Source organism: Symsagittifera roscoffensis, chromosome 1 (genome assembly GCF_963678635.1).
Source record: "Symsagittifera roscoffensis chromosome 1, txSymRosc1.1, whole genome shotgun sequence".
NCBI classification, from domain to species: Eukaryota; Metazoa; Xenacoelomorpha; order Acoela; family Convolutidae; genus Symsagittifera; species Symsagittifera roscoffensis.
In genome coordinates, this window is record NC_087062.1 from 22,429,994 (window position 1) to 22,447,193 (window position 17,200).

Genomic DNA, 17,200 nt, shown 5'->3' on the forward strand with positions numbered 1-17,200 from the left:
GTAGAAATACATTTTCTGGAAGTGTTTTCAAATCATATCGCCTAGAATTTCGTTGCACAAGAACTTCTTCTACTGGAACTTGTTTTGCTCAAATGTTCTTTCTGATTCATATTTTTGATACCTGAAGCAACCATTAAAAAATATCAATCCTTCAAAACCAATTACGCGGACAAAATATAAAACAACCACGCAAGTGGTTTCTCAGATATACTTAAAGTTTTTCATGTTTTATTTAGTTTTGCATGCAGACGCAAAAGTCATCGTTTTAGTTGCTGTATGTGTTTGGTTAATCATTGAACATTTTTTTAAAAAAAAGCAAAACTGATATTACCAAAAATGACTAATTGCTTAACTTTTTTTCAAACAGTTTTTCTTCGATTTCACTTGCCGAAATCTGGAAAGATTTGGATATTCATTATTTTACTAACCTGCTTTTTGAGTGTTACCATCATAAAAAGTGTGTGAAGCTCTGATTTCTTGCAAATTAAACTTATTGTTTATTCAAGATACAAGATTAAACTTGTTTCAGCAAAAAAAAGTTTCAAATAACTTCGTGGTATTTTTAGCGGCTTATTGCCATTTTACATTGCCAAATAAATAAAATGATTTAACTTGATATTTGATCAAAGTTTTGAGCGGAGTTTCTTAGGTTTTTTTGTAATTAAGTGCATTGTTTATTAATCAGAGTTTCTCTTCATTTGTTGTCGAGGTTTGTCACAAAGCGCCGACATCTCCCCTGCAAATATGTAAGTTATGCTATGCTGATCATATTGTTCCGAATTTTGATACAACGAAGAATTTGCTCGGAGCCATTTAAATATTTACTGGTCTTTCAATTCATAACCCCCAGTTTAGTCTTCAAAAATTTTTCTGTTGAATGAATGATCGTTTTTGATACGCGCTTTGAATCTCGGTGTAGGTATTCCTACTCAAATTTATATAGAGTTCATATGCTGTTTCTTATCTTATTGTTCCGACTTTTGATACGAAAGTAACGGAATATTTGTGCTCGGGGTGGGTTTTTTTTCTTCAGACAAATTTCGACTTTTTAACTAGCCATTTTTGACGGAAATTTTTATATCAATCAAGAGGTATTGTTGTCCTGAGCTTAAATTTGAAAAAATATTTCACCTGTGATCATTTTTCGTAAGGTTATGAGGGTTTAAAGATTGCCATTTTGACCAATTTGGGACAATTAACGAGCGATATAATTCGCGCTATTAACAAGCAAGCGGAGATCAAATCTGTCCTATAATTCGTTCTAAATTGGTTGAACGAAGCGTATTTGCCATAATCGATTTGTTACAAGAAACGAAATCTCTCTTTTTGTTTTTATATGGCGTGTGGGGTGATGATTTTCATTAAAAATTTCAAATTTTAGAAAAAAAATTTCTTTGTATTTTATTTTATTTTATTTTTTTATGTTACTACTGCTGCTCCATAAACCTTAAAAGGCAGTCGGAACATTCATGGTTTTACCCTGATACGAGCAGTCTTGTTTTCAATTTCGATTCATTTTTCTGTAAAATGACGTAAAATGAAAAACTGTCGCAATGGTTTCAAGGTTAAAAGCTATATGAAAAGCAATCAAGTCTTTGAAAATTTCCTATTTTATAATTATTTTATAGTTTTTTTTGCTCAGAGGAAGTAGATCATTCTGTCCCGACTGCGTATTAAGGTTAATGGAGCAGTAATAACATTCAAAAATTAAAAGTAATAAAACAAAATGAAATTTTTTTTAAGTTTGAAATTTTTAATGAAAATCATCCCCCCACACGCCATTTAAAGTACAAAAGGATAGATTTCGCTACTAATAACAAATTAATTATGGCAAATAAGCTTCGGTAAACCAATTTGGAACGATTTCTAAGATGGATTAACCCTCCGCTTATGGGACAATTAACTCGCTATATATTAACGCGTAAGAGGAGATTTAATCCATCTTAGAAATCGTTCCAAATTGGTTTACCGAAGCTTATTTGCCATAATTAATTTGTTGTTAGTAGCGAAATCTATCCTTTTTAACTTTGAATGGCGTGTGGGGGGATGATTTTCATTAAAAATTTCAAATTAAAAAAAAATTTTCATTTTGTTTTATTACTTTTAATTTTTGAATGTTATTACTGCTCCATAAACCTTAATACGCAGTCGGAACAGATTGATGTACTTCCTCTGAGCAAAAAAAACTAGAAAATAATTATAAAATAGGAAATTTTCAAAGACTTGATCGCTTTTCATATAGCTTTTAACCTTGAAACCATTGCGACAGTTTTTCATTTTACGTCATTTTACAGAAAAACGAATAGAAATTGAAAACAAGACTGCTCGAATCAGGGCAAAGACTGCCTTTTAAGGTTTATGGAGCGGTAGTAATAACATAAAAAATTCAATGAAATAAAATAATGAAAATTTTTTTTTTAATTTGAAATTTTTTTATAAAAATCATCACCCCACACGCCATATTAAGTACAAAAAGATAGATTTCGATACTTGTAACAAATCAATTATAGCAAATAAGCTTCGTTCAACCAATTTGGAACAATATATAAGACGGATTACATCTCCGCTTACGCGTTAATAGCGCGAATTGTGACTTTTTGTCTGTTACTATTACTCACCTTAGTATATTGGACATTAATCAATAATGCTAAATTGCCGATTTCAGAAGCAAAAATAATCGATTACGGACAATAATTTAAACCACGAAATTGAATAAATTGCTATCATAACCAATTCGTTTCGAAAAAAAATCAGTTTTAGTACAAAAAAAATAGATTATAAACCATTATTTTCAAAATTGAATCATTTATTTTTCTCAAACAATCGAATATAAATCCAATGAATGTTGCATCTACTTTTTGCATCCACTTTTTGGTATAACGAGTAGCTTTACAGGGTAAGCTAAAAACAGTTTGGAATAGCCATATAGTCCGTGTGTCATTTCTTATAGAAATCCTATTATGACAGCCGAAGACTTTAAAAAACTTGCCGTGAGAGGAGTCGCTTTTTCAAAGCAATTATAAAACTTAATTTTTAATTTTTCACTTGTAAAACAGCTTGAGGATAATTTTTTGAATGCACAAAAATTCAAACTTAAAAAATGAAAGTTTCACTTTTTTGTTGCTAAAAACTACATCACTTACATGCGGCCTGAAACATACAGTCTTGTAATTGTTTCAGCACCTTAGAGCTTATTCATACTAAGGACAAGAAGGTTCTGCTGATTCCCAAAAAGGACTATTCGAATGGAATGCTGGACATGTATTTCAATGGAAATGCCCGATCTACATGTAATTTGGACTTCAATTGTCAATTCTCCTCCTCGCAACTGTTGAAGAACGCGAAAAAACTGTCTCGGTACGACTTGATTGTAATTGGAGAAAATAGAGGAATGCGAACAATGCTTCAGTTTATTCGAGAAAAAGATTATTCAAAATGGCGAAGCAAAGATCAACTGTGGGCCTATTTTGGAGTTGAATCTTCACAAAGACCGACACCATACTTGTTAGGGGCTGAAAAAGAATATCAGGTAGGCCGAATAATTGCACGGTTCACTCCCCCCCACTATATTATTTGCTGTCCCGCCTACTTCAACCTTTTTTTTCTCATTCATCAAATTTTGTTACATCTCATGAAAAGTTATTTAAAATTAATCAGGATCCCAATTATGCCGGTCCAAAAGGCCGGTCCAATTTTAATACATCTCATAAAAAGTTATTTAAAAATAATCAGGATCCCAATTATGCCGGTCTAAAACGCCGGTCCAATTATGCCGGTCTTCCCTTCTAGTCTATTATTTCTCCCGAATAACGAAAAAGTAACTCCTAACAAGGCCTAATGATCAGTTACATAACTTTTTGCTTCGCCGTGCTCCCTACTTTTTGCTTTGCTTCGTTTTCCCTCCCTTTAATATTTTACCCTTAAAATATTGCGGACCCAACAGTTAGTCCCCGTTAGCACAAAGAGTAACCTGAGAGGGGACGTAACTGAATTAAATTTACGCTTCATGATACGGTCCAACCCTTTCACATTCATAATCATCACTATCAATTGTCTGCACAACAGTTCAGGTGGGATCGCACACAATGTAACTAAGCACCAACTGATGAGATAAAAAGATACAGTTTACTAATGTAAGTTTTAACTCACAAATTTGTCCATTCCAAACCGTACAGGTGGTCTCCTTACTCGAGTTAGTCGACAGCCATCATCTGCAGTTCCAACTTCCATCACCGGTTCGGCAGACATCACCTCGCCAGGTGGTCTGTCTTCCGCCTCACAGGGTAGATTCGCTGGCTCCTCCTCCCTTCTGGCCTCCAGCTCCGTCGCATCGTATGCCTCAATCGCATCTTCTTCCCTCCTAGATACTTCTCGTATCATTCGTGGTGGATCAGCGAAGTGTTCGGGCATCGACCGAATTCGCACATTTCTTCCGGGCGGATTAAATTATTGCTCGACTGCTCGATTTCTCACAGGGAACAATCTCACTGTTACATCTCGTGGGCCTGGATCATGACTAAAACCCTCCCTGTTGTTCGTCCACAACAACTCATCTTCATCATACATCTCCGGGTCATCGAAGGTATCGGAGGTTTCGGTCATCGAAGGTACCCGTAGGGTTTCGGTCGCTTGCTGCTACTAGCCTCATCTGACTGTGCCGTCTCTTCTTTGAATCGCTTCAGCATGTTGAAGTGCAAGAATTTGACTTTGCTAGGAGTTGACTCCTGTGCCATCTTGTAGCTCACTTCAGACATTCTCGCCAGTACAACATAATGTCCTTCCCATGGATCAAAGTGGTTCCTCGACTTGAAATTTTCCTTTGCCCACACCCAGACTTTATCTCCAGCTGCGTATGGTTCTCCATGAACTTTCTTCCAGTACTGATCCTTCTGTCGTCGTTGATCCGTCCCAAGGATTTCTCTGGCACTGCTATGAGCATCTCGGAAGAGCTCATCTAGTTCCTCTGCAAAACCATCCTTCGTCAGCACTTCGTGGTGAGGTTTCGCGTAGAACAGCTCAATGGAGTACTGGCATTCCTGACCATGAAACAGACTGAATGGCATCGCTCCCGTCGTCCGATGAATAGTCATGTTGTACAAAAAACTCAAATACGGCAACATCGTATCCCACGTCTTTGGGTTCTCCGCACAGTACTTTGAAATCACGTTCCGGTTTGTATGGCAAAGTCGGGGTTACATCAATTCCCAAGAGTCGGCACATCTCCTTGATCAGTTTACTGCCACAGACTTTTCCATGGTCCGTACGCAAAGCATTGAGAGTTCCAAACCTCAGTACCCAAGGTTCTGCATTTGCTTGAGCCACGTCTGATGCATCTGTTGATACAAGAGGGACTGCAATCCGAGGGATGTCCGTCATCACCAATACATGCTTCGCTCTTGTCCGCGTCGCCATCATCATTGGACCCAATATGTCCACTGCCATCGTACTAAATCTGATTCCGGGATCAAATGAGGCCTGAACCGCAGCTCGCTTCCTTTATCCCACTGGCACTCTGTGCTGCTTGGCTTAACCACCACTAGACTTTTCTTTCGACATCCGTCCTCATCGTCGGCCACCAATATCTTTGTCGTAACTTCGCCAACGTTTTCTCGGTTGCAAGCTGTCCTCCTCTGGTCTCCATTGAATCAAACTGTCCGAGGATCTCCTTTCGCCCTGCTGCTGGAACAACCGTCAAAAGTGTCGGCTTTGACCCATCTCTCTGGAACCATTTCTTGTAAAGTATTCCTCCCCGAATACTCAACTCATCCCACCTCGACCAGTACGCCAATGCCTCAGGTCCGTACTGAATTGCATGCTCCTTCGGATTAAGTTTCGATCCCAATTTAGGCATATCGCTCATCTCGTCTGCTGTTCCTGCCCAGTAGAATACTCGCGCAATCGCTTCGTCTTCTTCCTGCATTGTCGCAATCTCTTCCTGCGTTCGTTCCCATCGAATCGCGTCGCTGTCGATTACTTCGTCCACCTCTGTCTCTGGAACCACTGCAACTCTCTCTGCTCGGCCTCCTCCATGAGTTCGTCTCAAAGCTTCAGCTAATGAAGCAGGCTTTGGGCACCCGTACTTTTCGTATTCCTCCACTTTCGTTTCTTGAACCACATTTATGCTGTGATCGTCATAACTCGTCAGCCACCCTTCCAAGATTTTGTCGGGAGACTCCACTGCCGCTATTATCTTCGCAATCAGCTCGTCCGCATGTCTGATCTTGGAATATGATTTCCTTTAATCTGTCCGCCCCGTTCATGTGGCAGAGAGGGCATCCGTTCCGGAGAAGGCCTATGAGTCAAGTGCCGTATGGGTACCATTGAACCTTCTCTCGTCCCCGTCCACAAGAAAACTTCTCCGCGACTGAACACCAATGAGCACTGATACTCTTTCATCGGTCGTAGTCCTAGGACCATCTCGGCTTTCAGTTTCGGGACGACAAGCGCTTCGATTTCTTCGGCAATGTCGCCCAACTTGAAGCGAGTTCTGACATTTCCGTCGACCGCCATTATTTGTCCGTCTGCTGTCTCCAGTCGACCTACATAGCGTTCCATGGTCGGTGCGTCAACCATTCTCCGCGCAATATCTGTCCTTATGAGGTCGGTGGTGGCTCCGGTATCAAGCAGCACCTCAAAATGGGTTCCGCCTACGCAAGCATTAACGACTGCTCCGCATGGATCGCTGACATCATGACTGATCCCAACACGCTCGATGCGCGTCCGCAAACTTCGTTTCGTTTCCAACTTTGGCTCGCTCTCTCTGATCCTTGGTAGTCGCTCCAATAGCGATAGTACTTGTTCCTGCTCCAATATCTTCTCGCTCTCCCCTTCTCCATCATTATTTGCATTCGTATTGTAATGCTGGCAAGACTGAGTTCCAGAAGCTTGTGTTCGCCTTTTCGCCTGCTGTTTCTTAACTTCGGCCGGGACAAATCCTCCTTCGAACTCGCCTACTATCCCGGCCCTTGGTAGTTTAAATGACTCGCGCTTTTTTGGGGACATCCTTTTGCAATGTGGTCCAACTGTCTACAACTAAAACAACCACTCTGGGTCCATGGGTTGTTTCCACTCTGTCGCCCATTTGGGTTCGCAAAGTTGCGTTGCTGATTCTCTCCCCGTCGGGTGTGACTCTCTGGCTTGGGATTACAAGGATCAACGAACCTATCTATAATTGTAGTTAAGTTTGCATCTGGGCCATCATTTGAGCCCCCAGATCGTTCTGGCGTGATTCCTGCATCTGCATCTGCAATCTCACCTCATCATACCTCGAACTCCGGACATCTATCCGCTTCGCCAGGTTGTTCTGAGCCTTCATCATTTGGTCCAGCCTCTGGTCAGTATCCGTCTGCAATCTCGTCAGCTCCGTCCGTATCTGTTGAGTCTCGGTAGTCAGCGTACTGTCTCCGCCAGCCTCAGTCGTCAGGTCTTGAACATCGTGCACCGATTGAACGTGATTTGGCAGTCTCCGACTCTTCATCCTGACTGTTTTGCGTGCCATATCTAGAGCCTGTGCTCGGGCCACCACCTGGTTGAAATTCTCGAGATTTTTTCGGAGAAGCAATTCTTGAAGCTCGAAATCACACAATCCATCAGTGAACTGTTCGCTGTTCATTTCGCCTCGTGCTTGAGCTCCCAGGTTTGTATTTGCAACTTCACCCAAGGATCGCACTCGTCTTGCAAAATCCGTCAAGCCCTCGCCTTCCTCCAGCATGAGGTTCCTAAATTCAGCCCTCGCAGCTGATCGTGTCTGAAATGGCATCATCCTCTGATCGAGTTCCGCGAGCATTCTGCCTAGCGTCGACTCCTCGAACCCGTGAACGTGCTCTCGAAAGTGAGCTGGCATACTCGTGAACTCATCCAATGTCCAGCCTGTCAGACACGTCGGCAGCACCATCCTGGCCTGCTCATCGTCCCATCGATTGGCGTCTGCTATCCAGGCAAAGTGTTTACTCCAGTCTCGCCAGTTCTGATAAGTGCTCGAGGGAAACAGATCTGGTCGTATTGTACCAAATCCGAACACTCCCTGTTGTCGATCGAGAGCATTGGCCGCTGCCACTGCAGCGTCTGCTATCAGCTGTCTGTATTGATTGTTCATCGCCATCGCAATTGTTTCGTTGGTCGTTCGTTCATTCTTCTCGTCTTCGTAATCCCGCACAAATCGTCATTGCAGCTACAATCCAGAATAGCGCCCACCCAGGAGTGCCACTGTAAACGTGGGGGAGTTCACAATATCTCTAGGTCGGTCTTGCTCGCTATTTCACACCGTCGCAGTATGTTCCCTTTGGTACTGAGGTCAGTGGGGCAACCGATTCTCAGTACAGTCCACAATCCCAAAAGGGCTGATTTGGTGGTTGGCAGCTCTGTACTGTACTGTGCTGCTCGCCCCGTGATTCGTGCTCTTCCGACTGTATCTCACCCGTCAATCAATAATCGATTGCAACAACAATTCCAATAATAAGAATGAAATAAGAAATGAATATAACCAAATACAGAGTAGCCTATTATTGGCTAAAATATAAATTAATCATTCAATTAAAGAAAGGGGTTCGCGGTTACTTTTATTTAAACCAACTGCTCCTGCACTTCAATTAACACCTCACTACTAACTAACGTTCTCCTCGAGAACTTCTTTCAATATCAATCGTTCAACAACGATTTCGCTATCCTCTAGATAGCCTAACTAACATTCACTAACTAATCTACCTTCACATTAACAAGTCTTTCAACTCGTTCTCACTTTACCTTGAGAATCAAGCGACTACGTTAGCTTGTAGCCCAAATTGTTCTCTCACTGACTGAGAACCAACTATTCGATTCGCTCGCAATAATTCTTCTGACTCTTGCAGGCTCTCCGGTACCCTCCATTTCCTTATCTTTCTTTACACTTAATTTTAGATAAGTCACGCCATTCCCTATCAGTCCTGATATCCGCCTAAATCACCCGTCCGCACATGTTTTCAGACTATATCCCTCCTCCTGTCAACTCTGCCGCGTGCCAACTTCGGTTTCTTTTATCAATCTTTTCACACTTATTAGATACCCGAAATGCGGTAGTTGTCACATTTTGACCGATCAAAAAAATGTCATACAATTTTAATCAACCAATTCTTGAACTCTGTGAACTTCAGCTCTCGAGTTCAAGTTCAAGTAACATCTGCTATTTTTACCCAATGATTCTCCCAAGGTCTTTATTTTAGTTATCCCGTTAACGTTCCCACCATCCAAGGGTAGGAGGATGCCCTTTCCATGGGTAGCTAATTCATTCCAAGCATCTAAAATTTTGACCTGAACTCGATTCCAATCCCGACCTTCGAGCTATCAGGGTAGGGTAGTTCGTCTTTTAGGGGTCAACTTAAACCAGAAAGTCACTACCGAGAAGCCAAGTAAATTCCCCGTCTGTTCATATTTTTTAGAAGACTTAATTCTCATGCTACGGTCCTATTACTATCAATTTCCTCTGGGACTACTTTTCTTTAGTCTAGTTGAATTGCTATTAACAGATCATTCGCCAAGCTAAAATGAACCCAATATTTACCATGTCCATTTTGAATTAAATCCGCTACTCCAAGGTTGCAATATAAGACTGTATCTCTATCAGCTTCTGCTCTAGTTCCCAATATATAAGTTTTCCCCCAAATTTTAGCAAGATGACCCATTCCGGGAAAACCCATTCCCATTGGGGAATACGCCACTTTCCGGTTTTAATAATGGGGTTTTCCATTCAATTTTGGGGTCAAAAGCCCAAAGGTCAACTTAAGGTCACCCAGGGGTCAACCGTGGTCAAAATTCCATATTTGGGTTCAGACTCCCATGGGGGTCCTAACTACCAAGTTTCATTCCTATCCCGTTAATACTTCACAAGTTATCCCATTTCTAAGGTCCATTATCACTTTTTCCGGAAAGATACTATTAACACCGGAAGGAGTCGCCAGAGGGTTTTCGCTCATTTAGGGTTTTTTTCGGGGATGAGTTGTAGTATCTAATTCCGTCATAAAAACAGTATGCCCTTGCTCATTATTTCGCGTAAATTGCCTACTTCCGGTTTAAGGGGTGGTTTTTCAAAGTGCTAATAAATTACTTCCGGTTCAACCGCTGGATTTGGCTCAATTTATAATACAAGATGTATCTTGCCACTACCTATCATCCCTCCAAGTTTCAGCTCCCTGTGCTCATCGGTGAGCGAGAAACGACTTCCGGAAGTTACGGGTGGGTTTGTTTACTTAGGGCATGAAACCGGAAGTGGGGGTCTTCTGAGGGGTCTGGGTTTCCACACTTAAGCTCCCCTTAACTAGGCCTACAACATACTAGAATTTGAGCCCAAAAGCACTGCTAGTTTCCGAGTTCTGATAGGGCCATTTACACTTCCGGGGAACGTTATCACCTGCCTCCCAAGGGTCTGAGGTGTCCCGTTTTTTGTGTGCCCGGGTCAAATCATCTCTAGTATCGCTCCTCTGAATTTCATAACATTAGCTTTCTTAGTTCCGATTTGGTGGGGGGTTCGCCGATTTTGTCAAATTTTTTTTCTGGAATAGGAGGGACGATATCTTCGAAGATTGAACTATTTCGAACTTTACCCTTTGTTTGCTCTACTGCCTAACTTAATGACGAATCAATCTTACGCTCAGGTTACTATAGCATGTAATACAGTAGAATCACCAATTCTACAATCAAATTTTGTTACATCTCATAAAAAGTTATTTAAAATTAATCAGGATCCCAATTATGCCGGTCCAAAAGCCGGACCCAACCCAGAAAAATCCATTTTGAATTCATATTTTATGTGGATGAACGTCTCTCAGAAGCCCTGAATGTTCCTATTGTCCTTTAAAAGATGTATCGGTTTTCAAAACTCGATAATGGAAAAAAAACAAATGAAACAAACTGAAACTTATGTTTTATAACCTCCCCTCACACCCAATAAATCTCGTCTATTAATTCATTACAGACAAAAATAACCAAAAAAAATGCATGTAGTTCTTAAACAGGGGCACAACAGCGGTTCGCCGTGATGAGCTGTACAGCTCTTGTGTTGGTCCTTTCCCCCGTGGATAAATGGTCTTAGATTATTTCGATCAGTTGACGGACCTCAATTGGAGTAAATTTGGAGCTGGATTCTTGCTTATGAACGATAGTAAAATTCACACTACAATCATCCCAAATTGGCCTATCTAGTCTTAAATTCGCACCTCCATAACTTCAAAAAAATAACACTTACACCTAAAAGACTTTAAAATTTGATCTCTGGGTGTCAAATTTTTTCAGCGGACTTATTTTCTACTTCAAAATTTTTACACGGGATACGCGGGTCGAGGTACGCGACTATTTTTTTTTACTTTCTGCGACAGAAACTGCAGAGCCTGGACAGGGTTTCATAGTCGCGCACAAAATCTGGAAACACCTTATTTTGTCGCGATGGGCTGGAAATTAGTCGCGCTAGTCTATAATTTTGTCTCCACATTATTCAAAAACTGGTAGCGACATTGTCATAAAATTCGACGCAACATTTTCTCAAAATTAGTAGTGATTTTGATAAAATAAGTCGCTGTGTTGCAAACTATGATATTAAACACAAGTCAGATAACTGATAACTGGAGGTAAAAATATTAGCTTACTAGGGTTTGATATCAAAATAGTTGTTCATATCAAAACTCAAATAAAAGAGAAGATAATATAACCAAAGATGATTTTTGAGAAGCGCATTTTTGTTACAATGAAACCTTGTTGCTTGGTTGTAGATCTAGAAATTAAAAATTGCTTGCATAAACAAAACACTTAAAAGTCGTTGCAAATACAAATGCAACAGTCGCGAACGTCGCACAGGTAGTTGCTTGAGGGTGAAGCAACATTACCCACCCCAGAAAAATAACCAAAAAATTGCATGTAGTACTAAAACAGGGGCACAACAACGGTTCGCCGTGATGAGCTGTACAGCTCTTGCGTTGGTCCTTTCCCCGTGGATAAATGGTCTTAATCTTAATTTAAGTTTTCTTCGGTCGCGCTGGTCGCGGTTAAAGTTTTTTTTCGTCGCTCTTAACGTTCTTTCATACGTTCTGGTCTCGGTTAACTTTCTATCGATCGCGGCGGTCGTGGACGCATCCCATCTGCTCGGTCTGCAAAACTTAGAATTACCATTTTTCGATCACACCCGTTGGTCAAAAAACCACAACCATTATTCTTCTCCTTATTGCCTCAATTTTTGAAGAAATAGACAAAATATTTTTAAAAAGCAAATCTTGACATCAAAATCAGTCTGAAATATACTGATGCTCAAGGCTCAATTTGAAACAGATATTCAATCTGTACTAATAATTTTCATAGTTATGGGGGTTTCAACTTGGCATTGACTGTCGTAATTCAACTTGGGATCCCAAAAGGTATGTTTATCCTACTAAAGCCTGAGCGGCAAATTCAATCAGTCCAAAGTGAACTGAGGTGAGCGACTTGTTCTTATGATTACGTTATGAGATGCAAAATATATCATTTTGTACTTTACATAGCGTACTTTACATTGGGCGTACATGGCGTACTTTAAAAAAAGACGTTTTTCATTCACTTCAAACAAACTACATTGGGGATAAATAAAGACTTTTTTCATTCACTTCAAACTTGTAATTTTTTTTCCAAACAGTAACAATTGTTTTAATCAAAAACCTTGACAAAAACGTAACAAGGTAGTCAAAATTTTGAGCGCTGCGCCCTGATAAGAACAGTCTTGTTGCTGATAATTTTTCTATTTGCTCCTAATTTTTAGAATGCATTCAACTGGACAGTTTTTGCATCGCCTCGCGCCACAATTTATCGGCCTTTTTGGTACATCCGGGAGTCCACAAAAGAGACAAGAAAACAATCCAAACAACTCATTTCAGGACTCAAGTCGAGGAGAAAAGATGTTTGCTGGATATTCAGCAATTGTTTTACAGATTTCTCCCGCAGAATTGAATATGCCACCGAATTTATTCGACATTTTGGGGGTTCTTTCCATATTTGGGGCGATGCCATCGGCGACTGTTTAAGCGGCTCGACTTGGAAGAAAAAGGTTAAAAGTCACGGAACCATTGATGAAAGAAAAGAAGATATTTATTCTCCGCAACAAAACAAAATGAAAGATTGCAAGTTTTATTTCGCATTCGAAAACTCTGTATGCGAAGATTACGTAACAGAGAAGTTTGTCAATGCGCTGAGTGGTGGAGCAATACCAATCGTCAACGGTTGGCGCGCAACTTACGAGAAAAACTTACCAGGGTCATTTATTCATGTTTCGGATTTTAGCTCTCCTGCTAGTTTAGCGAAATATATCGAAGACTTATCAAAAAACAAAACAGCGATGCTATCCTATCACCATTGGCGAAACCAAAAGCGTATCGATCCTGCAAAAATTGAATCTATCTGCGAAATGTGCAATAGAATGAAAACAATTGACAATCAGAAGGCAATGGGTATCGATGTTAAACCTGAAGTAATAAGTGATCCAGTGAAAACAATACAGAGATTGCAAACTTGTATGACGCCAAATCGCAAAGCGTAACTTTTAAATAGTAAAATTGATGATGAATGTTAATGTAAAATTTCTATGCTAAGTAAATGTTAATACTAAAAAGTTTGCTTAAATAGCCTGCAAATGTTAAACAAAGATAGCCGGTTACTGTGCAAGTAGCACAGAATGTTCCGACCACAGTGTTACAAATACAAAAAAAAATTCAAGTTAGTGTATTTTTTCTGCGTTTAGTGATAGAAAAATCTGAAGAAAAAAATAGAACTTAGGCATATTCTACATTAATAATAAAATAGGGCAATTGGAAAACCTTTATTCGATAAAATTATTTTAATGATTTTGTTTTGAGTTTTTCTAGTCATTTTTCTAGAAAAACTGTTTTCCAATTGGCCTATTTTACTATGAATATCGAATTTGCCTAAGTTCTTTTTTTTTCGCTTAGATTTATTAATCACACACCGCAAAAAAGCAAAAAAAGGACACAAAACAAATCAAAAAACAAAACATCGATGCTATCCTATCACTATTTGCGAAACCAAAAGCACGTCGAAAATTTTTTGTATTTTCTAAGACTAGTGTCGGAGCATTCTGTGAGTGGTAAGATATATTGCTTTTTTCTGACCATCTGAACAATGCGTAGGAACTTTTTTTCTTTATATGTTTTCCAAGCAAAACCAGGTACCACAAATACTCATTGGAATGCTTTGAGTGATATAGCCCATTAAAGCCGTATTTTTGGCCGTAGTTTGAACAACATTAAAATTTAAAAAAAATTAGTGTCCAGAAAAACCAGTTTGAAATGTTTGATTTCATTGCGATTAAAGTTCAAAAAAAATCAAAATTTTCAAATTGGTTTTTCTCGACGCTGAAAAAAAACTTTCAAATGTCGTTCGAATCACGGCCAAAAGAATTTTAACATGATATATCAAGCAAAAAAACAACAAGCACAAATATTACCACTCAACGAATAAGAATGGTGAAAAAACCGTAAATTTTAGTTGAGACGATTCATCAAGAAGGGAAAGGGCCAATATGCACCCCTGCTTAACATTAACATGCATGTTTTGGCTAATTTTTTGAGCATGATATCTTTCCTCAAACAACGAGCACGGATAACGGCGGGCCTCGTACATCCAACCTCAAGATTGAGAAGTGAAGATTCAAGTGCCACCGCTACCCAGAAGTGAACACAGCATCCATACGCTTTCGAGAAATCCACCACTCAGCGTAGAATCCATTGCCAGATATTCACTTTAAAAGTTCATTTTGGTGACTAAAATTGACTAAATGTCTGGAGAGGGTATTTTTAAAATACTTTGATACATCTCTTCTGTAAGAAAAATCAGATAGCATTAAAACAAGGGAAGAAAAAGATATTATAAGAGAAGCGTTTTCCCAACAGTTTCAACTCATCCCTTCAAGTTTTCTATTCAATAACTGACAAGTGAAGCAAGACTAGTTTTTTATAATTTACAGGTCGCGGTGCCTTTATCATATATATACTTTTGTCTGCAAAACTTTTTCTATATATAATCAATTAAAATGAAGTTTCCATCTACTTTAAATTGAGAAAAAAAAACCAGAAGCTTTGACTTCAGTGTTTTTTGGTCCATTTTATCATTAAGAGCAACTATATTTTGAACAACTTTTGTAATCAGAAGTTTTTTCTCTTGTAGATGTTTTTAGAGTCTGTAATATTTTTGGGTCAAATTAATTCTTTTTTGCTCGAGTAGTTTCTCCAAAGCTAATAAAATTTAACAGAAGACTAGAAGATTATAGCTGAATGGTTTGAAAAAGCTTTTTTGTCTGTCTCGATTGTTTCTTTCTACTTTTCGCAACTCAAAAACCTCTTTGATTAGACATATGGTGGTTAAACATATAAAGAAACATATAAAAAATGTTTTGGTCATTGTCTGAAAATCTTTACTTGAGTCCAAAACAGCCAAAAGTAAGAAAATTTTATTTTTCTGTTCACTCTAGTTGCAAAATTTTGTCCATGATGGGAAAGAGTTAACTTTTCAAAAGCTGCTTGCTAAATAAAGGTATCCGGTATCCAGTTGGAGAAACAGCACATAATCAGAATACTATGGCCTCAACATTTTTAAACGACCCTGAGGTCCTTAAAATTTTTTTTGGACTTCGGATCACGACGAGGGTTTATTTTGTAAACGCATCATTTTACCCCTGCCAGTTTTCTTCGAGAAGTTAAAATTGGGCGGCAAAATCACAACTCTACGTTTTAGTTTTTCCTCTTTCCCACAAAATGAGGGGCTGGTTGGAAAAAGAATCATTTTCAGTCACTAGAATTTTTCCGCGCCCGTCAAAAGTTATTGGATTTTTACTTAGATGATCTCATTGGATAAATTTTTCATCTTCCGCTCAGCAAGGCAACACTTTTGTTCTCACAATATTGTTAAATAACAAGATCATGTTATAACTGCCAGAAGTTAAAGGGCTAGCTAGCGCTTCGAGGTTCTGTTGATCCCTTTGCCTGCCTTTTCCGAATGCTTTTACGGTAAGTTTTTGATGATAAAAATTATATCGGCTCGGACTTTTTTGTTCCTTCTTTCTTTCATTTAAATAAAACTTTTTCAGAATTTTTTTCAGAAAAACTTAGAATTTTTTCCAAAAACCTGATTTTTTGATTTTTAGAATGATTTCAGAAGTTTTGCCACGTTTCCTGCGATTTCTTATTTTGATTTTCCTTAATAAAATACAACTATATTCAAAATTAGACGTACATCAATAACCAAAAAGTTTAGTTTTTGTTTTGCCCAAGATCTACAAGCTAGTTTCTTCATCTCAAATTAGAAATAAATTGCGGTTTTGTGAACTTATGGCTTATTCTAAAATGAATATTAGAAAAGCTGATTATTTTTCTGATGTTCAGGCAAATTTTTCTTCATCTCAGAAACATTTTTTATTGTCGGTTTTTGTCGGTTTTTCAAATAGGACTAGCCACTTTTGTAGCTTTCTAGTTAAAAAGTAGATAGAAATAAAGTTTTTTCTGACTGATAACTGCTAGATTTGTTTTTCGAATCGCTAGTCAAAAGACAAATTTGGAATAAACATCTCCAGCTTTAATTGCGCATTTTAGAAAATGGTTGTCAAAACTTCAGATTAGAAGCAAATTATCTCTAAAATTAAAAAAATCCTTATGCTAATATTTACTGGTTTTGAGGGGGAAGGGCGCACCAGAAAAACGCAAATCTTAAGTCAAAATTTTCTTAAAATTGACAAAAACTGATTAAGAAACTGCAGAAAAATTTGGTCAAAATAAGGTCTTCGTAGTGATTTGGGAGAGCTCAGAAAATCAAGTTGTGGTCGACAACAATTTTGAATTTTTTGACAAAACATTTCTCATTGGATTGCATTTTGTTCGTTTTGTGACATACCTAAATTTATCTCAGAAAACCTTATCGTAAAACATTTAGAGAATGGACTGAAAAATAACAGCTGATGGATTCATTCGATACTTGTTTAGAAAAAAGAATGGTCAGAAAAATTGCGCCACTGTGTTTGACTATCGCTGCACTTTTAATTTCAAATGCCGACTGCTATCGCTCTATATGGTGCAATTCAGATTGGGATTGCAGAGGTGAAACATACTGCGAGTATGCTGTCGACAAGTGTCTGCAAATCGTAAGATGTAATTCACACGAAGACTGTCCGAAGGGTAACTTCTGCGCTTATGTTTTTGGACACTGT

General features: G+C 38.8%; 1 protein-coding gene across 2 annotated transcripts; it reads left to right on the forward strand.

Annotated features, from left to right (window-relative positions):
- The first annotated feature begins 250 nt into the window (after window positions 1-250).
- Window positions 251-13,564, forward strand: LOC134855571 (4-galactosyl-N-acetylglucosaminide 3-alpha-L-fucosyltransferase 9-like). 2 transcript variants are annotated; one of them, XM_063872113.1, is made up of 4 exons: window positions 251-457; window positions 686-746; window positions 3,181-3,529; window positions 12,752-13,564. In XM_063872113.1, the coding sequence occupies exons 1-4, from the start codon at window positions 337-339 to the stop codon at window positions 13,523-13,525; spliced, it is 1,305 nt and encodes a 434-aa protein (XP_063728183.1). In that variant the 5' UTR covers window positions 251-336; the 3' UTR covers window positions 13,526-13,564. The 2 variants fall into 2 exon arrangements, with proteins under 2 accessions (XP_063728183.1, XP_063728190.1); XM_063872120.1 differs by having other exon boundaries at window positions 710-746.
- The last annotated feature ends 3,636 nt before the right edge of the window (window positions 13,565-17,200 follow it).